We start from the raw sequence: 25,866 nt of genomic DNA on the forward strand, positions 1-25,866 counted from the left end.
CACATGAACCAGAGACTACATCATCCTGAGACCAGAAGAACTAGATGGTGCCCAGCTACAACCGATGACTGCCCTGACAGGGAACACAACAAAGAACCCCTGAGGGAGCAGGAGACCAGTGGGATGCAGACCCCAAATTCTCAGAAGACCAGACTTAGTGGTCTGACTGAGACTGGAAGGACCACAGTGGTCATGGCCCTCAGTCCTTCTGTCGGCCCAGGACAGGAACCATTCCCAAAGCCAACTCTTCAGACATGGATTGGTCTGGACAGTGGGTTGGAGAGGGATGCTGGTGAGGAGTGAGCTTCTTGGATCAGGTGGACACTTGAGACTATGTTGGCATCTCATGCCTGGAGGGGCGATGAGAGGGTAGAGGGGGTTAGAAGCTGGTGAAATGGACACGAAAAGAGAGAGTGGAGGGCGAGAGTGGGCTGTCTCATTAGGGGGAAAGTAATTTGGAGTGTGTAGCAAGGTGTATATGGGTTTTTGTGTGAGAGACTGACTTGATTTGTAAACTTTCACTTAAAGCACAATAAAAATTATTTCAAAAAAAAAAAGAGAGAGAGAGGGAGAGAGAGTGGATGCTTTGCTGGAACATCCATATATATGCTGTGAACATATTTAAAAACTGCCCTGGGAAGTTAGGCAATAAGCAGTAACAGAAGGAAATTATGGAGTATGTTAAAAGGAGAAACTTATATGGAAAGAAAAATAGAGCAGTATAAGGAGAGTCTGAGTTTGTGTATGTGGAAGGACATTCCCCTTCCAAGTGATTGGCTGCTCACATCAGATATCAAAATGGAGGATGATTACATACTGTCCTATCAAATCACTGAGAATCATGGCCTAGCCAAGGTGACACATAACATTAACCATCACACCAAGCAAGTAGAAGAAATGAATGCTCAGATTTTATTACTAGTACATTTTCAGTTGGGGAGGTGGGAGAGAACTGGAGGAAGCATAATTTCCATGGCCAAAATTAATGAGTTTATTGTTTCTAACAGGAATGTAAAGAAGAAATAAAAATGAATCCAAGTATGGGTATGAATTCCACCACCATCTCTGTTGAGGGGATGACATGCAGCTCCTGTGTTTGGACCATTGAGCAGCACATTGGAAAAATGAATGGTGTATATCACATTAAAGTAAGTTACTCTTTGGAAGTTAATGAGGTCAAATGCTGTTGTAATTCTGCTAGGAAATGGGAATTATTTCTAACTCTGAGGTAGAAGCAGACACACTGACACATTTGGCAATGAAGACTATACATCTAATCCTGATGCTAAATATGTTTTCTTTGGCCCCTTAATATATCTTTCCTTTAAAGAAAATATGTAGTTTTCAATTTAAAACCATCTAAACATAGAATATTGATAAAATTGTGGTTATAGATTTTTATTTTATAAGTATATACCCCAAATATACATATATATTTATACATTTTATTGCCCTGTAAAAACGGCATGGGGAAGGTGTCTGACCTCCTCGAACCCCACAAGGGGGAAGGAGAACCAAGATCAACAGCCCAAGGCTGATTTCTATGAGGTGGAGGTCAGACATGCCTCCTCTCTTTCTGATCTCTACCAATTCTGGTACCAGCTGTCCCTCCCACAGCACTCTCTATTGCAGTGGCCACATAGAACTCACAGGCCATACTCACAATTACGAGGTTTATTAGGGCAGTAAGTTACAATTCAGGTCCAAGAGCACTCAGGTTACAGTTCTTCCATCAGAATAGCCTCTCCCCAGCTAGGCCCACAGGCACGTCTCTCCCTAGCCCTCAGTCTCTGCCCAAAGGCAATCAGCTTTCTGTTTCTGTAGCCCACTGCACCTCCTGCTGCTGGGTCTTTCCTTCCTTGGTGGTGGTGAGCTCCTGCCCTCTGCTCTGGAATTGTTTCTCTTTTAAGGCAAAACTGACCAGTCCCCTTTAGATTACCCTGTCACGCAGTCCTGCCCAGTCACCTGAGTGGGAGTTACAAGACCATGGCTAGAGAGGTCACACAAAAGTAATCAATCAGTAATGAATTGCACCGCATACCCTTAATCCTCATACTCAACTAAAGAGTATTTTCTCAGGAAAAAGGGTCTGGGATTTTCTCTTTTATCCATGGCAATTATTATTTTTGCAATTAAAAACTTAAGTGTAAATGTCTAGAAAATTATTGGTATATGTTATATACATGTGTTTAAGGAGGACTACATTATTATTTAACATTCTTTGAGCACAAACAACATTCTCAGTGTACTGTGATTGAAAATTCAGTTCAGGTTATAAAATAGCCTTCTGAAAACTTCTTGAGATGATCGTGGTTATCTTAAGAGTCTTCATGTGTATATGGCAGGAGTCAGAGCAGGCCAAATCCAGCTCTCTGTTTTCATATGGCTGGAAAGTTAAGAGTTTTTTTTTTTTAATGATTGGAAAAAAAAAAAAGAATAATATTTTATAAAAAAAATCTTTTTTTATAGCACATGAAAATAAAATTTCAGTGTCCATAAATAAAATGTTATTGGAACATAGCCACACTCATTATTTTACATATTGTTTATGCCTGTTTTTATATTACAACAACAGAGTTGAGTAGTTGTGAAAGAGACCATATGTGGTACTCTATTTGCTTCACAGTGGTGCTTGGCACACTACAAATTCTTTCTTCTTCTTCTTTTTTTTTTTTTAATTCCCTTGTACTTTAGGTGAAAGTTTATGGAGAAAATTAGTTTCCTATTCGATAGTGTACATGAAGTGTTCCATGATATTGGTTAAATTCCCCACAATGTGTCAGCAGTCTGCCTGTTTCTACCCTGGGTTTCCCGTTTCCTTTTGTCCACATTTTCTACCCCTTCCTGCCTTCCCATCTTTGCTTTTGGGCAAATGTCCTTTTGATCTTGTATAATTGATTATTCTAAGGAACATATTCCTCTCGGGTGTTATTGTTGATTTTATCTGTCTGTCTATTGTTTGGCTGAAAGGTGGTCTCCCGGAATGGCTTCAGTTCCAGGTCTGAAGGGTGTCTTAGGGCCATAGTCTTGGGCCTTCCTCCAGTCTCTGTCAGACTAGTTAGTCTGGTATTTTTTGCGAATTTGATTTTTTGTTCTACGTTTTTCTCCCGCTCTGTCCGGGACCCTCTGTTATGATCCCAGCAGAGCAGTTAGTAGTGGTAGCTGGACACCATCTAGTTCTCCTGGTCTCAGGGTCTTGTAGGCTGTGGTTCACGTGCTCCATTAGTCCTTTGGACTAATTGCTCCCTTGAGTCTTTGGTTTTCTTCACTTTCCTTGCTCCAGATGGGAGGAGACCAATAGTTGTATCTTAGATGGCTGCTCCCAATCTTTTAAGACCCCAGATGCTACTCAGTAAAGTAGAATGCAGAACACCGTCTTTACAAACTGTGTTGTTGGCACCCTACAAATTGCAGGGATGCAATTATAATTTGACTGTGCCATGCATATTGTTGTACTGCAGTACTTTATTTTTTATTACCAGTGTATACCATCACATCAAAAAAGAAAAAGCAAAATGGACTCTGGATGAAGTGCTTTAAAGGCACAGTGGAATATAGATTATTTTGTTAATGAATCTGATGGCAAAGCTTTGTGTTTATTATATAGTAATGCTAGAGAAGTACAGAAGAATATACCTTATGCTGACATTGCCAGACTAAGCAATGTATCTCATCACGGTAGAATTTCTTTACAAAAATAAAAAAAAACTGAAAATGAGGCTGTAATCAAAGTAAGTTTCTGAGGGGCTCACTTGTTAGCAAAGCAAGGAAAGAAGTTTACTGATGGTAAGTTAATTAAATTGTGTTTGCTTGCAGCAGCTGAAGAAATGTGTCCAGAGAAAATAAACTTGTTTAGACTACTAGCCTTTCGGCAAGAACAGTTGCTCAAAGAATTGAGGACATTGGGAGCAACATCATAATCAATTAAAAAACAAGAAAATGATTTCAAGTGGTTTTCCTTGGCTCTTGATGTGTTGATGGATGTCACTGATACTGTTCAATGGTTGTTTATTCAGGCAGTCAATGCTGAGTTTGAAGTGACTGAAAAATTAGTCCCTGTGAATAATTTTTTGTGGAAATAATCTGTGCAGATCAAATACAGACAAGAATATTTTCAAAGATGTTGTAGTTGAGACAACACTAATCCAGTACCACCTGAAGTGGAAACTGAATTAACAACTGGATGGTGTTAAAAATGTCTAGAACAGAAAAAGACTTTGTTGGGCAAATACAAAGTTTGTGAAAATGTAATATATTTATTTAAAGCCTATGGTTATTTATCATATTTTTCATCAGCAGGTACTTTTTGGAAAATACTTGAACCTATCATGTTATTGGAAACCCTGGTGGCGTAGTGGTTAGGTGCTACAGCTGCTAACCAAAGGGGCGGCAGTTCGAATCCGCCAGGCGCTCCTTGGAAACTCTATGGGGCAGTTCTACTCTGTCCTATAGGGTCGCTATGAGTTGGAATCGACTCGATGGCACTGGCTTTGGTTTGGTTTTGGTATCATGTTATTGCCACCACGCATCTGTCAGTTTGTTGTAATGTGCTGGCTTTCATGTTGATGTGATACTGGAAGCTTTGCCACTGGTATTTCAAATACCATCAGAGTCACCGTTGTTGGACAGGTTTCAACAGAGCTTCCAGACTAAGACAGACTAGGAATAAGGACCTGGCAGTCTACCTGTGTAAAAATTGGGCAGTGAAAACCTTATGAATAGCAGGAGAACACTGTCTGATACAGTGCCGGAATATGAGCCCCTCAGGTTGGAAGGCACCCAAAAGACGACTGGGGAAAAGCTGATTCCTCAGAGTAGAGTTGACCTTCATGATGTGGATGGAGTCAAGCTTTTGGGACCTTCATTTGCTGATGTGGCACGACTCAAAATGAGAAGAAACAGCTGCAAACATCCATTAATAATCGGAACCTGGAATGTACAAAGTATGAATCTAGAAAAATTGGAAATCATAAAAAAATGAAATGGAACGCATAAAGATCGATTTCCTAGTAGGCTTTAGTGAGCTGAAATGGACTGGTATTGGCCATTTCGAATCAGACAATCATATGACCTGCTAGAGTAGGAATGACAAATTGAAGAGAAATTGCATTGCATTTATCATCAGAAAGAACATTTCAAGAACTATCCTGAAGTACAACACTGTCGGTGATAGGATAATATCCATATACCTACAAGGAAGACCAGTTAATACAACTGTTATTCAAGTTTACATGCCAACCATTAATACCAAAGATAAATGAAAGATTTTTACCAACTTTTGCAGTCTGAAATTGATCACACATGCAATCAAGAGGCATTGATAATTGGAATGTGAAAATTGGTAATTGGAATGTGAAAATTGGAAACGAAGAAAGATCTGTATTTGGAAAATATGGTCTTGGTGATAGAAAGGATGTGGGGATTGCATGATAGAATTTCACAAGACCAAAGACTTACCCTTTGGAAATACCTTTCTCAACAACATGAACAACAACTATGCATATAGACCTCACTAGATGGCATACATAGGAATCAAACCAACTATTTCTGTGGAAAGAGATGATGGAGAAGCTCAATATCATCAGTCACAATAAGGCCTGGGGCCAGCTGTGAAACAGACCATCAGTTGCTCCTATGGAAGTTCAGCTTGAAGCTGAAGAAAATTAGAACAAGTCCATGAGAGCCAAAGTGCAAGCTTGAGTATATCTCACCTGAATATAGAGACCTTCTCAAGAATAGATTTGATCCATTGAACACTAATGACCAAAGACCAGGCAAGTTGTGGGATGACATCAAGGACATCATACGTGAGGAAAGCAAAAGGTCATTAAAAAGACAGGAAAGAAAGAAAAGACCAAAATGGATGTCAGAGGAGAGTCTGAAACTTGATCTTGAATGTAGAGTAGGTAAAGCGAATGGAAGAAATGATGAAATAAAAGAGCCTCCTACAACCAAATAGCTGTTTTAGCTCTATGTCACTGGTCTCTTTGTATAAATGCCCCTTGGAATAATTCTAGTATTTTTAGTAGGAGAAACCTTGAATTATGTTTTGTTATTACTTTTTGACATTTTTTGTTTCCATGTTCATAAAAATGTCTTTGATTTTAAGCCTTTGGGTTAAAATATGTTTTAATTAATTTTTATAACTATAGTCCAGGGTTTCTCGACCTTGACGCTATTGACATCTTGGGATGGATAATTCTTTGTTATCTTTGGGGGTCTGTCCTGTGCTTTATAGAATGTTTAGCAGCATCACTTGCCTCTACCCACTAGATGCCAGCAACACCTGCCTCCAGTTGAGACAACAAAAAATGTCTTCGGATGTCCCCTTGGGACAAAATTACCTCGAGTTGAGAACCACGGCTATAGTCCCTTCCCAGAGTACCTACTGTGCACTCTCTGGCTGTTCAGTTAATATTTGATGATGGTGAATTGCTTTATCAATAGGCTCATATGCCCTTTTTTCTTCTTACTAGATTCTTAATTTTTTTTTTTTTGGCCAGTGAGAAGTATAGTGAGCAGTGGTTCTCAAAGCCAGCATGAGAACCACCTGGGAGGACTTGTTAAAACACAGACTTCTGGACCCTATTCCCAGAGTTTCTAATTCAATAGATCTGGTGGAGCCTGAGAATATGCATTTCTAAAAAATACACAGTTGACTCTGATGGTGCTGATCCAGGGGGCCATGGTCTGAGAACCATTGTATTGCATGGGATGTACTTATACTAAAAAATTATTTGTTATTTATCTGAAATTTAAATTTAACTGGGCATCTTTTATCTTTATTTGCTAAATCTGATAACCCTACTTTGAGGAGTCATTCCTCTCCCCCTCCCGCCCCCCCCCCCCCAATTTCTAGCACTTGGCAACTACTGATTTGTTTTCTGCCCCTAAAATTTTACCTTTTTGTGACTGTCATATGAATGGACTCATACAGCATGTAGCCTTTTGAGTCTGGCTTTCTTCACTCAGCATAATGCATTTGAGATCCATCCATGTTGTTGCATGTATCTCTAGCTCTTTGCTTTTTATTTCTTAAGAGTGTTCCTTTGCGTGGATGTACCGCAGTTTGTTTAACCATCCACTTGTTGACAGACATTTGAATTGTTTCTAGTTTTTGATGATTATGAAAAGTAATGCTGTGAATATTCATATACAAGTATTTGTGTGAACATATATTTTAATTTCCCTTGGGAAGATACCTAGGATCAAAATTGTTCCATCAATTGTTAACTTTTTGAGGTATTGCCAAATGGTTTAACAAAGTGGGTATACCATTTTGTCTTCCCAGTAGCAATGTTTGAGGGTTCCACTTTCTTCACATTCTCTTCCACACTTGGTGTTGTCTTTTTAATTATAGACATTCTGGTGGGTGCGTAGTGGTATCTCATTAATTCTCATTTCCTTAGTGGCTAATGATGTTGAGCATCTTTTCATGTTTTTTCTAAACATTCGTGTGTCTTCTTTGGTGAAATTCCGGTCAAACCTTTTGTGAAATTGCTAATGGAGATTTTCCTTTTTTTTTTTTATTGTATTTTAGGTGAAGGTTTACAGAGCAAGTTAGTTTCTCATTAAACAATTAATAAACATGTTTTGTGACATTGGTTGCCGTGACATGTCAACACTCTCCCCTTCTTGACCTTGGGTTCCCCATTACCAGCTTTCCTGTTCCCTCCTGCCTTCTCGTCCTTGCCCCTGAGCTGGTGTGCCCATTTAGTCACATTTAGTTTTATGGGCCTATCTAATCTTTGGCTAAGGGGTGAACCTCAGGAGTGACTTTAGTACTGAGTTAAAAGGATGTCCAGGGGCCATACTCTTGGGGTTTTTCTAGTCTCTGTCAGAACAGTAATTCTGGTATTTTTTCGAGAGTTAGAATTTTATTTTACATTTTTCTCTAGCTCTGCCCTGGACCCTCTGTTGTGATCCTTGTAAGACCAGTTGGTGGTGGTAGCTGGGCACTATTTAATTGTGCTGGACTCAGTCTGGTAGATGGTGTGGTGGTAGTGGTCCATTAGTCCTTCGGACTAATCTTTTTCTTGTGTCTTTGGTTTTCTTTGTTCTCCCTTGTTCTAGGTGGAGTGGGACCAGTGCGGTATCTTAGATGACTGCTCACAAGCTTCTAAGACCCCAAATGCTATTCATCCAAGTAGGATGTAGAATATTTTCTTTATAAACTATGTTATGCCAGTTGAGCTAGATGTTTCCCAAGACCATGGTCTCCACAGCCCTCAGCCCAGTAATTCAGTACCTCAGGGAGTTTGGATGCACCTGTGGAGCTTCCATGACCTTGCCTTGGACAAGTTGTGCTGGCTTCCCTAGTATTGTGTGCTGTCAACCCTTCACAAAAGTTACCACTTAACTATTGTTTAATGTTTTTTCATCCCACCTCTCCCTTCCCTCGTAACCATCAAAGATTGTTTCTTTTTGTGGGTAAACCTTTTCTTGAGTTTTTATAGTAGTGGCCTCATACAATATTTGTCTTTTTGTGATTGACTTATTTCACTCAGCATAATGTCCTCCAGATTCATCCATGTTGTGAGTTGTTTTGCAGATTCATCATTGTTTTCTATCAGCGTAATATACCACTGTGTGTACGTACTATGGTTTGTTTATCCATTCATCTGTTCATGGGCACCTAGGTTGTTTTCATTTTTTACTATTTTGAACAATGATGAAATGAACATGGGTGTGCATATGTCTATTCATGTGATGGCTCTTATTTCTCTAGGATATATTCCCAAGAGTGGGATTGCTGGATCGTTTTGGTGTTTCTATTTCTAGCTTTTTAAGGAAGTATCATATCGTTTTCCAAAATAGTTGTACCATTTTGCATTCCCACCAGCAGTACATAAGAATTTCAGTCTCCCTGCAGCCTCTCCAACAGTTGTTATTTTCTGGTTCATGCCAATAATGTAGGGGTGAGATGGTATCTCATTGTAGTTTGGATTTCCATTTCTCTAATGGCTGGTGATTGGGAGCATTTCCTCATATATCTTTTAGCTGCTTGAATGTCTTCTTTGATGAAGTGTCTGTTCATATCATTTGCTGATTTTTTATTTGGGAGTATTTCTTTTTGTTGTAGAGGTGTTAGATTTTCCTGTAGATTTTAGAGATTAGAACTCTGTCGTATTTATCATAGCCAAAAATTGTTTCCCAGTCTGTAGATTTTCTTTTTCCTCTTTTGGTGAAGTCTTTTAAAAAGCATAAGAGTTTAGTTTTTAGAAGATTCCAGTTAGCTAGCTTATCTTCTGGTATTTGTGGGTTGTTAATTATGGTTTTTGCCATGTATTAGGGCCTCTAGAGTTGACCCTGTTTTTTCTTCCATGATCTTTATAGTTTTTGGTTTTATGTTTAGGTCTTTGATCCATTTGAATTAGCTTTTGTGTATAGTGTGAGGTCTGGGTCCCGTTTCTTTTTTTTTTTTTTACAGATGGACATCAGCTTTGCCAGCACCATTTGTTAAAAAGATTGTCTTTTTCCCCGTTTAATGGACTTTGGGCTTTTGTCAAAGATCAGGTGACTGTAGGTGAATGGATTTACATCTGGGATCTCAATTCTGTTCCATTGGTCAGTGTGTCTGTCGTTGTACCGGTACCAGGCTGTTTTGACTACCGTAGCTGTATAATAGGTTCTCAAGTCAATTAGTGTGAGTCTTCCTACTTTCTTCTTTTTCTTCTTCAGTGTTACGTTACTTACCCAGGGCCTCTCCCCTTTCCATACAAAGTTAATGATTAGTTTTTCCATCTCTTTAGAGAATGCTGTTGGTGTTTGGATCAGGCTTGCATTGTATTTCTAGATTGCCTTGGGTCGAATTGACATTTTCACAATGTTAAGCCTACCTGTCCATGAGCTTGACGTTTTTCCATTTATGTAGGTCTCTTTTGGTTTCTTGCAGTAGTATTTTGTAATTTTCTTTGTATAGGTCTTTTACGTCCTGGTTAGATTTAGTCCCAAGTACTTTATTTTTTTAGAGGCTATTACAAATGGTATTGTTTTCCTGTTAATCGTTCTCTTTATTGGTGTATAGGAATCCTACTAATTTTTGTATCTTGTATCCTGCCACTTTGCTGAATCATTCTGTTAGTTCCAGTAGTTTTCTCGTGGAGTCTTTTGGGTTCTGTGTATATAGTATCATATCATCTGCAAATAGGGACAGTTTTACTTCTTCCTTACCAATTTAGATGCCCTTTATTTCTTTTTCTTGCCTTATTGCTCTAGCTAGGACCTCAAGCACAATGTTAAATAGGAGAGGTGACAGAGGGCATCCTTGTCTTGTTCCTGTTCTCAAGGGGGATGTTTTCAGCCTCTCTCCATTAAGAATGATGTTGGCTGTTGGTTTTGTATCAAACTCAAAAAACCCATTGCCGTTGAGTTGATTCTGACTCATAGTGACCCTATAGGGTGGAGTAGAACTGCCACATAGAATTTTCAGGGAGCGCCTGGTGGATTTGAACTGCCAACCTTCTGGTTAGCAGCTATAGCACTTAACCACTACACCACCAGGGTTTCCTGGTTTTGTATACCCTTTATTATGTTGAGGAATTTCCCTCCTGTACTTGTTTTATTGAGAGTTTTTATCAGGACTGGTTGCTGGACTTTGTTGAATGCGTTTTCTGCATTAATTAAGATGATCATGTGATTCTTTTATTTTATTTATGTGTTGGATTACGTTGATTGGTTTTCTAATGTTTATGAATCCCACTTGGTCATAGTTTATTATTTTTTTGATATGATGCTGAATTCTGTTGGCTAGAATTTTTCATCTGTACTCATGAGAGATATTGGTCTGTAATTTTCTTTTTGTGTGGTGTCTTTGCCTGGTTATAGTATCATGGTTATGCTGGCTTCACAGAATGAATTTGGAAGTATTGCTTCCTTTTTTGTGTTCTGAAATAGTTTGAATAGTACTGGTGTAAGCTGTTCTTTGAATGTTTGGTAGAATTCTCCATTGAAGCCATTTGGTCAGGGTGTTTTCTTGTAGGGAGACTTTTTAAAATTACCTTTTCAGTCTCTTCTCTTGGTATGGATCTGTTCAGATTTTCAACTTCAGTTTATGTTAGTTTGGGTGGGTAGTGTGTTTCTAGAAATCTGTCTATTTCCTCTAGGTTTTCAAATTTGTTGGGGTATAGTTTTTCATAATACTCTGTTATAATCCTTTTTATTTCAGTTGAGTCTGTTGTAATGTCCCCATTTCATTTCTTATTTGGGTTATTTGTCTTCTTTTGTTTTTCTTTTGCGAGTTTGGCCAATGTTCTGTCAATTTTGTTGATCCTTTCAGAGAACCAATTTTTGGTTTTGTTGATTCTTTCTATTGTTTTTCTGTTCTCTATTTCATTTATTTCTGCTCTGCTCTATACTATCTCCTTTCTTCTCGTGGCTGTGGACTTCTTTTTCTGTTCTCTTTCCATTTGTTTGAGTTGTGTAGCTAATATTTTGATTTTTGTCCCTTTCTTTTTTTGATGTATACATTTATTACTATAAATTGACCTCTGAGCACTGCCTTTGCTGTGTCCCAAAAGTTTTGGTACAGTGTGTTTTCATTCTTGTTTGATTCTAGGAATTTTTTCATTCCGTCTTTTATTTCTTCTATTACTCAGTCATTTTTAAGAAGGGTGTTATTCATTTTCCATGTATTTGATTTTTTTCTTGCTCTTCCTGTTATTAATTTCTACTTAGATGGTGTTGTGATCAAAGAAGATACTTTGTATTATCTCAATGTTTTGGATTTTGTTGAGGATTGCTTTGTAGCCTACGATGTGGTCCGTTTTGGAGAATGTTCCATGTGCATTAGAAAAGAATGTGTACTTTTGTGTTGTTGGGTGGAGTGTTCTATATATGTCTGTAAGGTCCAGTTGGTTGATTGTGGCCTTTAGGTCTTCTGTAACTTTGTTGAGTTTCTTTCTTGATGTTCTATTCTTTACTGAGAGTGGTGTGTTGAAGTCTCCTACTTGTGGAACTGTCTGTTTCTCTTTTCAGTGCTGTTAGAGTTTGTTTTACGTATTTTGGAGCCCTGTCATTGGGTGCGTATATATTTATTATGGTTATGCTTTCATGGTGCATTGTTACTTTAATCATTATGTAATGTCCTCCTTTGTCTTTAAGGGTGGATTTTGTTTTAAAGTCTATTTTATCTGAGATTAGTATTGCCACTGCAGATCTTTTTTTTGGTAGCTGTTTGTTTGATGTATTTTTCTCCATCCTTTGATTTTTAATAAATTTATGTCTTTATTTCTGAGGTGTGTCTCTTGTAGGCAGCATATTGATGGGTCCTGTTTTTTTGTACGTTTCGTCTCTCTCTGTCTCTTTATGTGTGCATTTAAGCATTTTATGTTCAATGTGAGTATTGATAGGTGTGAGTTTATTGTTGTCATATTGTAGTGCTTTTTTTGTGGTGCTGATGTTTTCTTTCTTCCTCTTAAGCTCTTCCATGCTGAATTCCTTTTGTGTGTGAATTTTTTTTCTGTTTCTTTCATTTTTGGTTTACTGAGACCTTATGTTTTTCATCTTTATTTTAATGAGTAGGTTCGTTAACTTTCTTTGTGGTTATCTTGACATTTACCCCTATCTTTTTTAGTTGGAACCAGTCTTTTATTACTTGATAACACCTTGAATTCCTCTTCATTTGAAAATTCTATACCTATACTGTTTATTTCCTCTTTTATTGTTCTGACATTTTTGTCATTTACAGATTGACTTCTGTGGTTCCCTGTTGTAAATTTTTTTCTTTTTGTTTTATCCTTGAGAGTTAATTATCTTCATTGATATCTGGGTGATACTGCCTTAAGTCTTAGATTCAGGTTGTTGTCTGATGTTGTTGGCTCTCTAACCGAAGGACTCCCTCTAATAATTCTTGTAAGTTTGGTTTGGTTTTTACATATTCCCTTAATTTCCTTTTATCTGAAAATGACCTAATTTCACCATCATATTTAGAATGAGAGTTTTGCTGGATATATTATTTTTGGTTCACAATTTTATTCTTTCATGATTTTATATATGTCATTCTATTGCCTTCTTGCTTGCGTAGTTTCTGCTGGGTGATCAGTTTAGTCGTATTGTTTCCCCTTTGTATGTGACTTGTTTTTCTCAAGGTGTTCTGGATTCTTTGTCTTTGGCTTTAGCCAGTGTGACTATGATATGTCTTGGCATTTTTCTTTTGTGGTCTTTACTATATTGGGTCTGTTGAGCTTCTTGAATGGCTGGCTTTTTGTTTTTCTTGATATTAGGGAAGTTTTCTGTAAGCAAATCTTCAGTGATCCTCTCTTTGTTTTCCATTTTCTCCTCCTGTTCTGGAACTCTGATCACACACAGATTTTCCTTTTGATTATATCCCACATTGTTCTGAGGGTTTCCTCATTTTTCTTCATTCTTTTCTCTGATTTTTCCTTAAACAAAGTGGTATCCAAGGATTTGTCTTCAGTTTTGCTGATCCTATCTTCCATTGTTTCAAATTTACTCCTAAAACCTTCTATTGCAGTGCCCGTTTCTGAAATATTGTTTACCTTTTGGATTTCTAATTGCGGTTTTTGTCTGATTTCTGGTTGTTCATTTATTTTGATATTTTTTTCCTGCATTGTTTTCCTGAAATCTTCCATTGCTTTGTCTGTGTTTTCCTTGCTTTTTTTTCTATATTTCCCATAATTTGGTCTATTTTTTTCCTCATTTTTGTCTGCATTTTCCTTCACCTGTTAGAAAACCCTGAATATTAGAGTTTTTAATTCTCTATCTGGTTGAGATCATCTGGCATTTTATTTTGGTCGCTTTCTGGAGCCATCCTATTCTGTGTCTTTTATATGTTTTGATATTGTCTGCTGTCTCCGGGACATTCAGGACTTAATTTCTTCACTTATTGATTTTAGGTTTGATTGTTGCATTCTGCTTTTTTGTTTTATTTGGTTTTGTCTGGATATGCAGGCTGGTCGTGTTTTGTTGCTTCCTTGCCTGTGAGCTCGATGCTTCTCACCACCTTGTCCAGGTGGGTAGGTCCGATCACTCAGCTGTGGTGTATCAGGGCAGATCCAGTGGTGGTGCAGTGTTGGGGTTGGGGAGTTTGCAGTACGAAGTACCTCTGATAGGGTGAGGCCAGGGGGCAGTGCATGGTGGGGTCCACACGTGCTGAGGGAGCCTATCAGTGACAGTGACGCTGAGCTGGAGAGGCTGTGTGCAGTGACTTTCCAGTTGTGGCACAGCAAGGCCCCTAGAGAAGGACTGGGGGCAGAGCACAGGGCTGGGTGGGCAGAAGGAAGGAAAGGAAAGATAAAGAAGAAACAGAAAAGAAATGAAAGGAAAAAAAGAACAAAGTAAACAAACCAAAAAATCACAGCCTGTCAAGAAGGGAAGGGGATGGCACATGGGTAGATGGGCGGGAGAAGGGGAAGGAAGAGAGAGAGGGAGAATCAACAAAAAAAAGTAAAAAAGACAATATAAAAAAACAAACACAAAAAACAACCCCCGCAAAACAAACAATAAAATAGTGCTCAACTGGCCGGCTGGTGGGGGTGGGGCTGACTCAGGTGGCAGTGAGCTCTTGATTCTCTAGTAGAACAACCATGGCCCACCCACTGGCAAGTGGTGGAGGCCTCATAAAGGGGAGAATGGTAGGGGGTGGGAAAGCATGTATACCTGGCTACTGGGTCACTATCAATTGGAATCAACTTGACGGCAGTGAGTTTGGTTTTTGTGTTTTTTTGTTCCTGTTGGGAGCTCCTTGAAGTTGCCTTCTCATCCTCCCTGTCCACTGTCTGAGGTCCAAGATGGTGAATCTGGGTGGCATGAGCTGGTATCCCTCTGGCCGAGTGCACACGACCAGTTGGGAAGCATTGGAGGGCTTGTCCAGGGAAGAATGGTGGGGGTGGGGGGTGGGAAAGCATGGATCCCTGGTTACTGGGTGCTTGGACTCCTGTTGGGAGCTCTGTGAAGTTGCCATCCTGTACTCCCTGTCTGCATTTCCTTGGTGGCTCTAGTCTAAGGTGGTGAATCCATGCTGCATCAGCTGGTAGGGGACCTCCATTTCGTAGCTGTCCTTGTTCTCTGTCAGTTTCTTATTCTGTTCGGTGGTTGATCAAGTTCTTTATTCCTTCATTTGGTGATTAGCATTCCAGGATTGATGTTTGTATCTGTTCTACTTAGTTTTTTGGGTCTTTGCTATAGAGAGATGGCATGGTGCTTCCGTCTATAGCCCCATGTTGGGCCTGCCTCTGGGATTTTTATTTTCTTGTTATTGTTATTTATACATATTACAAATGCAAGTCTCTCAGATATGTGTTTTGCAAATATTTTTTATGCCTGTGAATTGTCTTCATTAACTTTAAAGTAGTGTCTTTTGCAAATTAGAAGTTTTTCATTTTGATGAATTTCAGCTAGTCCGTTTTTTCTTCTAGGGATCACGCTTTTGAGACAGATCTAAGAAACCTTTGCCTAACCTAAGGTCACAAAGATTCTCTTGTATGTTTTTTTCTGAAAGTTTTATAGCTTTAGGTTTTATATTTAGGTCTATGATCCACTTTGAATAAACTTATATAAGTTGTGAGGTATGGCACTAGATTAATTTTCTCTTTTTTGTTTGCCTATGGATGTCCAGTTGTTCCAGCACTATTTGTTGAAAATTTTACTCTTTATCCATTGAATTGCCTTTGCACCTTTGTTAGAAATCAATTGACCATATACTTATGAATCTATTTCTGTATGCTCAATCCTGTTCCATTGATCTTTTTGTCAGTCTGACTAATACCACACAATCTTGATTATTAGCTTTAAAATAAGTTTTTAAATTAGATAATGTGAGTCCTCAACTTTATTCTTCTTTTTAAAAATTATTTTGGCTATTTCTAGTTCCTTTGCCTTTCCATACAAATTTTAGAATCAGCTTGTAAATTTCCACAAAAATGATTGGGATTGTGTTGATTCTGTAGATCCATTTGGGGAGAATTAACATCGTAACAATATTGAGTTTTCCAATCCATACACATGTTATATTTCTCTATTTAAGTAGTCTTTTTTTTCTTTTGTCAGAGATCTGTAGTTTTTAGTATACCAATCCCATGTATATTTTGTTGGATTTATGTTTAAGTATTTTATGTTTTTGACTGCTGTTGTATACGGTACCTTTTAAAATTTTTTTAGTTTTAAGTAAATGAGTTTATTTATATGAAGAGTTAAACAAGGAACCATCATATAGTAATAAGCTCAATAAAGGGTTTCTGTTATTTTTCCAATCTAATTTTTTTTTTAATGTGGATGTTGAGGAGGAGTCGCAGATTTAGAGGGAGAGCAGAAGACCTCACTGAAAAGGTGACACTTGAGCAGAAAGCTAATGAAAAAGAGGGAATGACCTGTGTGGCTGTCTGAAGGTATATGGCTTACCAAGAGACTGGTGAGTGCAAGGCTTAGGGTGTTCATGGAATGGCAAGTAGACTGCTATATGGGGAACTGACTGTAGGAAGGCAAGGGCTTGGGAGCCTATAGCAATAATCCAGGCAAAAGATGATGGAGTCTTGATATGGTAGAAGTGGTGGAGGTGGTGAGAAGTAGTCAGCCAATAGATATATCTGAGAGTTCAGGCTACAAAATTATTGCTGTGCACTGACAGAAAGAGGAGTTAAACATAAAACATAAGGCCAAGTGATTTGGCCTGACCAGCTGAAAGAACTGAATTCCTATTTCTTGAGATGGGAAGACACAAAGAGGTACATGTTTGGCAGGTATATCAATCAGGATGGGCTGGTTAACAAATAATACCCAAGCATCACCGGCTTAACCCACAAAAATTTCTTTCTCACTCATGGTACACACCCATTGCCAGTTGGCAGAGAGCTCTGCTCAGAGCATTACATTAGCGATTGGGGACCCAGGGTGACTAAGGCTTCATCTTTTTTTTTCCTTTTTAATAATATCACATTGGGCTTTCAGTGAAGGTTTACAGAGCAGTTTAGGTTCTTGTTCAACGATTTCTACACAAGTTTTTCAGTGACATTGGTTACAGTCTTCACAATGCCTGAATGTTCTCATTACTTTCATTCTGGTTGTTCTGTTTCCATTAATCTAGTTTCCCTGCCCCCTTACATTCCCATCTTTGATTTTATTTTTAATGTGCAGGATTATTAGTTTCCTTTGTGGTTACCTTAATATTTACCTCTGTTTTTCTAAGTTTAAACCAATCTTTTATTTCTTTGTATCACCTTGACTTCCTCTCCATATGAAAGATCTATGACTACATTTTTTAGTCCCTCTTTTTTCTTTAAATGTTGTCATCTTTTACATATTGACATCTCTGTTTCCCTGTTTTTAGTGTTTTAGCTTCGATTTATTTTTGTGACTTCCCTATCTGGATTGATACCTCGTGGTTCTGTCCTGTGTTCTAGTCTTGGGCTGTTATCTGATGTTACCGATTTTCTAACCTGAGGACTCCCTTTAGCATTTCTTGTAATTTTGGTTTGGTTTTTGCAAATTCCCTAAACTTCTGTTTATCTGGAAATGTCCTAATTTCACCTTCATATTTGAGAGATAGTTTAGCTGGATATATGATTCTTGGTTGGCAATTTTTTTCCTTAAATGCTTTATATATGTCATCCCATTGCCTTCTTGTCTGCATGGTTTCTGCTGAGTAGTCTGACCTTATTCTTATGATATTGTCAGACAATATGATATTGTCTGCTGTCTTTGGGACATTCAGTAGTTATTTTCTTCGTTTCTTGATGGTAGGTTTGTTTCGTCCTGCTTTTTAGTTTTATTTGGTTAGTTCTGGGCAGGTGGGCTGCGCATTCTTTGTTGTTTGCTCGTCTGTAGTAGCAATACTTTTCACATCATTGTCCAGTGGGCGGGGCCAGTCAGTCAGCTGTGGTGCTGCAGGACAGGTCTAGCTGAAAGGGAGCGGCTTTGATGGGTTGTTTGTGGCATGTACTAGGGCCGACAGGGCAGGCCAGGAATCAGTGCTGGGCAGGTTCTGGTAGGCTGTGCCGGTGCTGTTTGGAGGTGTGATGTTCAGCACATGATGGAGGTAGGCAGAAAAGGGGGGAGGTTGTGATGTATGGAGCTAGTATGGGTATGGGAAAGAGGAGAGAGAAACAAGAGCCAACAAGAAATAGAAGAAAAAGACGGCATAGGGAGCTTGCCATTGGAGTGGAGAGATGAGAACCTGAGAAATGGAGAGAAGCAAAAAGGAAAAAAGGGAAAAAGAAAAAGAAATAAGTACATAAAAATTTGGAAAAGAAAAAAGAAGAAGAAAAGCCCCCAGGGGTCCCACCAGTGCAGCCGCAAAGACCAGGGAAGTCTCCCCGGTTGCGCAGCATAGCCTGACTAGAGGGGGTATAGATGTCACACAGAACCATGTATCCAGGAGACAGGAGAAGAATGTTAGTGTAGACAGACAAGAACTGAGAAATGAGGAAAGACAGAAAGGGAAAGAGAGAAGGAAAAAAGAAAAAAAAAGAAATTCCCGCAGGGATCCCACCTACGTGACTGCGCAGATTGGGGAAGTGGCTCCTAGGCTGTGCAGTACAGCCTTACTAGAAGGAGCTCACAAGTGCGAAAAGAGAAAGAAGACAAACACACAAAGCAAAAGAAAACAAAACAAGCAAAAAAAGCAAAAAAAAAAAAAAAGCCCCAGGGATCCCACCAGTGTGGTGTCACAGGTTGGGGGAGTGCGTCCCCAGTCAAGTGGGGCTTCACAGCCTTTCAAGAAGAAGCAAAGGTGGCAACTAGTGCCAGTTGTTCCAGAGAAAGGAGGGGGAGGTGGAGGGATGCACGGAAGAAACCAAAAGAGACAGAAAGAAGCAACAGCAGCTCAGGGACCTGGCCAGTGTGGACGGGGTGAATCCAAGCTGCCTGGGGTGGAAGTAGTTGCCTCCTGGCCAAGAGACTGTGGCTGGCTGGAAGCAGAGGAGGCTGAAGGGGGAGAGGAAGAAGGGTGGGAGTTAGGAAAGTGTATATCGCTTGTTACCGGTGCTCTGTCTCCTGCTGGGAACTTCGTGAAGCTGTTTTCCTGTACTCCCAGCCCACTGATCTGCGTTGTGGGTGGGGCGAATCCAAGCAGCATGGACCATGCACTTTCCGGCCAGCCAAGACACCACAGCCTGCCAGAAAGCTTGGAGTTAGAGCAGCGGGGAGAGGATTGGGGGCGGGAAAGCATTTATCGCTAGTTACTGGGTGATCTATCTCCTGCTGGGAGCTCCATGAAGCTGCTTTCCCATCCTCCCTGTCTGAAGATCTCCAACAGGAGTCCAATATGGCGAATCCGTGCTGGGTTAGTTGATAAGGAACCTCCGCACATATCTGTCCTTGCTTTCAGCCCTCTGTCAGTTTCTTATTCAGTTTCTTATTCGGTGTTTGGCTGAGTTCTTTATCTCTTCATTTGATGTTTTGGGTTCCAGGAATGACGTTTGTCTCTGTTTTACTTAGTTTTTTGGGTCTTTAATGTGGAGGGACGGCATAGTGCTTCTGTCTATTGTGCCATGTTGGCTGGAAGTGCCTGGAAGATTTCTTGGCTCTTTATTTTGGGAGTTTGCTGAAGCCATCATGATCTGCCCCTTTATGTGATTTGATATTGGCTGTTGTCTCCGAGCCGCCAATAAGTTATTGTATTTATTTATTGTTTGTTTTCTGTGTCCTAGATTCTTGTTTCGATATGCCCATATAGGCTGTTCATGTGAGCTAGTTTGATTATTGGCACCTTTGAAGCTCTAACGTTCTGTCACCAGGTGGTTAGATCTGTTACTAGGTATGTGAGCCCAGGAGTCTGCTTTTCTTGTATGGATTTGGCTCAGGGGTCCAGGTAGTTGGTAACCACGTGTGTGGTGCAGGCTTTCACCTACGATCCTAGATGGGCAGGGATGATCAGAGTAGCCGCAGCTATCTGGCTAGTAGAGGGTCACGCACTGAGTAAGGCAGAGGGCTAATGGCTGCCACTGAATGTCTGGGAGGAAAGCATGTTCCTGTTCCCTAGAGTGCGTGGGTGGTTGGGTTTTGCAGCTGGACTATGGGCACCAAATTTTGTTAGGTGTAAGGACTGGGAACCCCCCCCAAAAAAACCCAAACCTGTTGCCATTGAGTTGATTCCGACTCATAGCCACCCTATAGGACAGAGTAGAACTGCCCCATTGTATTTCCAAGGAGCGCCTGGTGGATTTGAACTGCCGACCTTTTGGTTAGCAGCTGTAGCTCTTCATCACTACTAAGCAACCAGAGTTTCCAAGGACTGGGAGGCAGCACTTATTCTTGGACCCCTGTCCTGGGTGGCTAGGTGGCATGGGTGGAGCCACTAGTCCTCAGGCCTCTGATGTGGGTAGATGAGGACCCTGCCTAATGGGCAGAGAGGTGTCAAATGTCATGAATCTGCCACTCTACCATATAGCTGATAGAGTTGAAATTAGGCTTCGGGTATATACCCTGTTGTTCTGTGCTGATGAGGGCTTGCATTGTTGAAATGGGCTCACACAGGTCTATGCAAGGGTAAAAGGCATTCAGAGTCCGTGGAGCCCTTATGTCTATGCCTAGGCAAAGGAGCTGTGCCTGCCCTGAGTTCCTGGCTTAGGGGTGCTGGCAGATTATTTTCTTCCTGTTTGTTAATTTGCTTCCTCTCCAAGACCAGGAGAATGGCTCAGGGCTCATGACAGGTCCAACTTCCAACCCAGGGGGTACAGCAATCACTGAAGCCAGCCAGGGACCCAGTGCAGAGCAGGGATAGGGCGGGTAAATGGGAGAGAGGTTCTTCCCAAAGGGGATGTTTTTCGATCTGTGCAGTAGGTTAAATGCATGTACTTATCTTTTGCTGATTGATCATTGCTTTTCACTGGTTCTGGAGGCTTGAGTAGACTCTCCGCCGCTGGGTCTCTCCCGATGTGGAAAATGCATCCCAAGCACCACTACTTGCCCCACTGAGCACGCCAGCTGATCCGACTTGCAGAGTGCCGGTTCCCCCCGAGTCAGGTCTGGCAACTCCTCACTGCTTCTGGACTGTCTCTCCCACCCCGTCACTCAGTCCAATTTCTCAAGTTTGCTTTTGATGTTCAGGGCTCCTAGATTGTCATATATAATTGATTCACTTGTTTTTTCTAGTCTTTGCTGTAAGAGGGACCACAGAAAGCATCTGACTACTCTGCCATCCTGGCCCTGCCCTGTGTATATGGTACCTTTTAAATTTCAATTTCCAGTTGTTCATTATAAGCATATAGAAATATAGTTCATTTTTGTATGTTGACTTTGTATTCTGCAACCTTGCTAAACTGACTGATTAAATCCATTAGCTTTTTTGAAGATTATTTAGGATTTTGTACATAAACAGTTAATGTCATCACAGAATATAGTTTTATTTCTTCCTTTTGAATCTGTCTTTTATTTCTGTTTCTTGGAATATTGAATTGGCTAGAACCTCCAGAACAATTTTAAATAATGGTGAGAGTGGGCATCCTTGCCTTGTTCGTGATCTTAGGGAAAAATATTTAGTCATTTACCATTAAGTATTGTGTTAGTTGAATTGACTCGACGGCAGCGGGTTTGGTTTTTGTTTTTTTATTATGTTAGTTATGGGTTTTTTGTAGATGTCCTTTATCAGGTTAAGTAAGTTCCTTTCTATTTCTAGTTTGTTGAGAGTTTCTTCTTTTTTAAATCATGAATGGATGTTGAATTTTGTCAAATTTTTTTTGCAGCCAGAGATGATCATATGATTTTTCTTTAGTCTCTTAGTATGGTGAATTGCACTGATTGATTTTTGAATGTTGAACCAGTCATTCGCAGAATAAACCTCACTTGGTCAGAGAATACTTATTTTTAATGAAAAATTTCAAGCATCCACAAAATTTGAACAATACAAGGAACCCCCTTATACCCATCACCTAGGAAAATCCTTACTCTTAACTTTCATGACGTTCTTATCAATTGAATTTGATAATGGGTTTTAGCGATACTAAAAAAAAAAAAAATTTTTTTTTCTAAGAGTTGGTTCAGGCCTTCCTGCCTGTTCTACTCTGTTAAGGTCCTTAACTAGTGAGTTGGAACTTCCCAGTAGATCTCCATGCCAGTTGCCATTTCTAAGCCGCCCTTAGTGCCTCCTCTTCCCTTGACACTGTCCAGGATTCTCAACACTGATTGTGTAGCTAATTTTAATAGTCCTTCCCATGCCTCATTCAGTTTGGTTCCCCACCTGTTCATTCCCATTTGTCTCCAACTTGTATCTAAGGGTCTAAAGAAATTAACAATCTTTTTGCCAAAAGATTGGGAATTTCTACTGTAATGGCAATAATATGTGGAAGCTTTTTGTTAAATATTATACTTCGAGTTGTGGGTTCTTGAAGCTGTTTATTTTCATTGCCAGAGCTTAATGAGTCAATCCCCAGACAAGTCATTTTGGCAGAGGTGTGTCCTCGTTTTTATAATCTGCTTATTATTTTAGTACATTATTTAAGTTTTCACCATCATTAAAACAATTTTTTTTTTTTTATCAGTGGTGGTTCTATTTATTGGAGGTTTTCTGTAATTTTGCCTTTGTGCAGTGTCATGGATTGAATTGTGTCTCCCAAAAATATCTGTCGACTTGGCCAGGTCTTGATTCCCTTGTATGATTGTATGATTATCTACCATTTTATCTTCTGATGTGATTGCCCCATGTGTTGTAAATCCTATCACTATGCTGTAATAAGATGGATTAGTGGCAGTTATATTGATGAGGTTTATAAGATTAGGTAGTGTCTTAAGCCAATCTCTTTTGATATGTAAAAGAGAGAAGTGAGGAGAGAGACTTGGGAACCTCATACCACCAAGAAAGCAGCACTGGGACCAGAGCATGTCCTTTGGACCTGAAATTCCTGCACTGAGATAATCCCAGACCAAGGGAGGACTGATAGCAAGGACCTTCCTCCAGAGACGACAGAGAGAGAAAGCCTTCCCCTGGAGCTGACGCCCTGAATTTGGACTGTTAGCCAACTTTACTGTGAGGAAATAAATTTCTCTTTTTTTTTTAAAGCCATTCACTTGTGGTATTTCTGTTACAGCAGCACTAGATGTCTAATACATGCAGTATTTTTTCCAGTGATGGTGGAAAGTAAATGCCGCTTTGGAACTTGATCAGCTTGCATCAATCCCAGAGTGATTTTGTTATGACTAGTTGAGACCCAGATGCAAAAAATACATTTTGATACATACTACCCAGAGCAAAAAAAAAAAAAATTTTTTTTTTTTTTTACCCAGAGCAAATGTTCCTATTTGAAAGGGAGCTTTGTCCAATTAGACATTAGATTAACACAGGATTTAAAAATAGGATCAGTGTATTCTTTCTAAATAGCAAAAGCTCATTGTATTCTTACATGTATGAATCATTGAATTGGAACTAGAACATTTTTTTTGTGTGTGTGTCTCCAGATCGGATATTTATGGGAGCTCTGTTTTTTAGTTATTGTTTTTATGTTTCTAAATTTTATTTTATCGTTAAGAATCTACACAGCGTAACGTATACCAATCCAGCAGTTTCTACATGTATGACTTAGGAACACTGATTACATTCTTGTAATAACACTCCTTTTCTGAGTTGTTCCTCCCTTATTAACATAAACACACTGCCCCTCAAGGTTCCAATCTAATCTTTCAAGTTGCTGTTGTCAATTTGATCCCATGTAGGTAATTCTTAAAAGAGCATCATGTTCAAGGCAAACTTTTTACTAGTTAAGCTAAACTATTTGGTTTTAAGACTTCAGGGGACATTTTTGGTTTAAGGGTTCAATGCCCATGGAAGCAGCAGTCAGGAAATCAAATGATGTATTGCAATAGGCAAATCTGCTGCAAAAGACCTCCTTAAAGTTTTGAAAAGCAGAGATGTCACTTTGAGGACTCAGGTGTGCCTGACCCAAGCCATGATGTTTTCAGTTGTGTGCATTGGAAAGCTGGACAATGAATAAGAAAGACCAAAGAATTTATGCCTTTCAATTATGGTATTGGCCAAGAATTTTGAATATACCATGGACTGCCAGAAGAACGAACAAGTCTGTCTTGGAAGAAGTACAGCATGCATGCTCCTTGGAAGTGAGGATGGTGAGACTTTGTCTTATGTACTTTGGACATGTTATCAGAAGGGACCAGTCCCTGGAGAAGGACATCATGTTGGTAAGGCAGAGAGTCAGTGAAAAAGAGGAAGGCTCTCTTTGAGATGGATTGACACAGTGGCTGCAACAATGGACTCAAATGTAGCAATGATTGTGCTGATGGTGCAGGACTGGGCAATGTTTCATAGGGTTGCTGTGAGTCAGAACCAACCCAATGGCACCTAACAACAACAAAAAAGGTTTGAAGATTATCTCAGGAAAATAGTTTTAGGGGTTCACCCACCTTCTATGGCTTCAGAAAGTCTAGAGTCCATGAAAATTTGAAATTTTGTTGTGTATTCCCCCCTTTTGATTAGGATTCTTCTGTGGAATCTCTGATCAAAATGTTCAGCAGTGGTAGCCGGGCACCATTCAGTTATTTTCGTCTCTTAACAGAGGAAGTTGTTCATGGAGGCAATTAGCCACACATTTCCACACATTTCATATCCTCCTCCTATTCCTGACTCTCCTTCTTCCTCCAGGTGAATAGAGACCAATTGTTGTGCCTTGGATGGCTGCTTGCAAACTTTTAAGACCCACAGGCACTACGCAATGAACTAGGAGGTAGGACAGATGCACTAAACACATTATCAGGCCAATTAAGTGGGATGTCCCATGAAACCATGACCCTGAACCACCAAACCAAGGAATCAAATCCCATGAGGTGTTTGGTTGTACATAAGCAGCCTCAGCAGCTACTATTTTTTTTGTTTGTTTTTGTCATTGAAAATATATCTGTCTTAGTCATCTAGTGCTGCTATAAGAGAAATACCACAAGCGGATAGCTTTAACAAAGAGAAGCTTATTTCTTCACAGTAGAGTAGGCTAAAATTCCAAATTCAGGGTGTCAGCTCCAAGGGAAGGCTTTCTCTCTCTGTCGGCTTTGGACGAAGGTCTTTCTCATCAACCTTCCCCTGGACTAGGAGCTTCTCTGCACAGGAACTGCACGTCTAAAGCACATGCTGTACTCCCAGTGCTTCTTTCTTGGTGGTATGAAGTCCCCAACTCTCTGTTTGCTTCCCTTTCCTTTTATCTCTTGTAAGATAAAAGGTGGTGCAGGCCACACCCCAGGGAAACTCCCTTTACATTGGATCAGGGATGAGACCTGAGCAAGGGTGTTACAATCCCACCCTAATCATCTTTAACATAAAATTACAATCACAAAATAGAGGACAAGCACACAATACTGGGAATCATGGCCCAGCCAAATTGATACACACATTTTTGGGGGGATATAATTTAGTCCATGTCAATACCTATCACAACTTTTGTCAGTTCAACTTTTTACAGCTGTACAACTTACTGACAGCAACTACAATAATCAGCTGTGCCACCCTACCTTTAATCAATGTGGTTTTAGTTATTTTTAATCTAAACGTTAATTTTTACTGATTTATTCTCCAGAGATTTGAAATTGGTTTTGGCTTTTCAATGAAGTACAGGATTTAAAATTTCCAGTCTCTACAGTGTTTTTGTCTGATTTTGACTTTTTATAAGATTTTGAGCAATTTAACTTCAGTTTGCTTAGTTTTTATTACAAAAAATTGGCTAATTGGCATATACAGAAACAAAAAACCTGTTGCCATCGAGTTGATTCCGACTCATAGCTACCCTGTAGGACAGAGTAGAACTGCCTCACAGGGTTTCTAAGGCTGGTGGATTTGATCTGCTGATCTTTTGGTTAGCAGCCGAGTTCTGTAGTGCTTCTTTATGAAGTTTGATACAAAATCCCCTTAATCCAAAAGTCATTTGAATTGTGGTGGTGATATGTGGGCAATTCTTAATGTGAACTGTAGGTGATTTT

General features: G+C 39.6%; 1 protein-coding gene across 6 annotated transcripts in view; it reads left to right on the forward strand.

Annotated features, from left to right (window-relative positions):
- Positions 1-25,866, forward strand: part of ATP7A (ATPase copper transporting alpha) — a 212,110-nt gene that overhangs the window by 58,375 nt on the left and 127,869 nt on the right. For 5 of the 6 annotated variants that reach the window (XM_064278581.1, XM_064278577.1, XM_064278578.1 and 2 more), the window contains one exon: positions 1,008-1,148. In XM_064278581.1, coding sequence (XP_064134651.1) covers positions 1,029-1,148 — 120 coding nt within the window. In that variant the 5' untranslated portion in view covers positions 1,008-1,028. Of the gene's footprint in view, positions 1-1,007; positions 1,149-21,048; positions 21,119-25,866 lie in introns of those variants that run through there. The other variant, XM_023551429.2, reaches the window with a different exon arrangement.

Source organism: Loxodonta africana, chromosome X (assembly GCF_030014295.1).
Source record: "Loxodonta africana isolate mLoxAfr1 chromosome X, mLoxAfr1.hap2, whole genome shotgun sequence".
Lineage (NCBI taxonomy): Eukaryota > Metazoa > Chordata > Mammalia > Proboscidea > Elephantidae > Loxodonta > Loxodonta africana.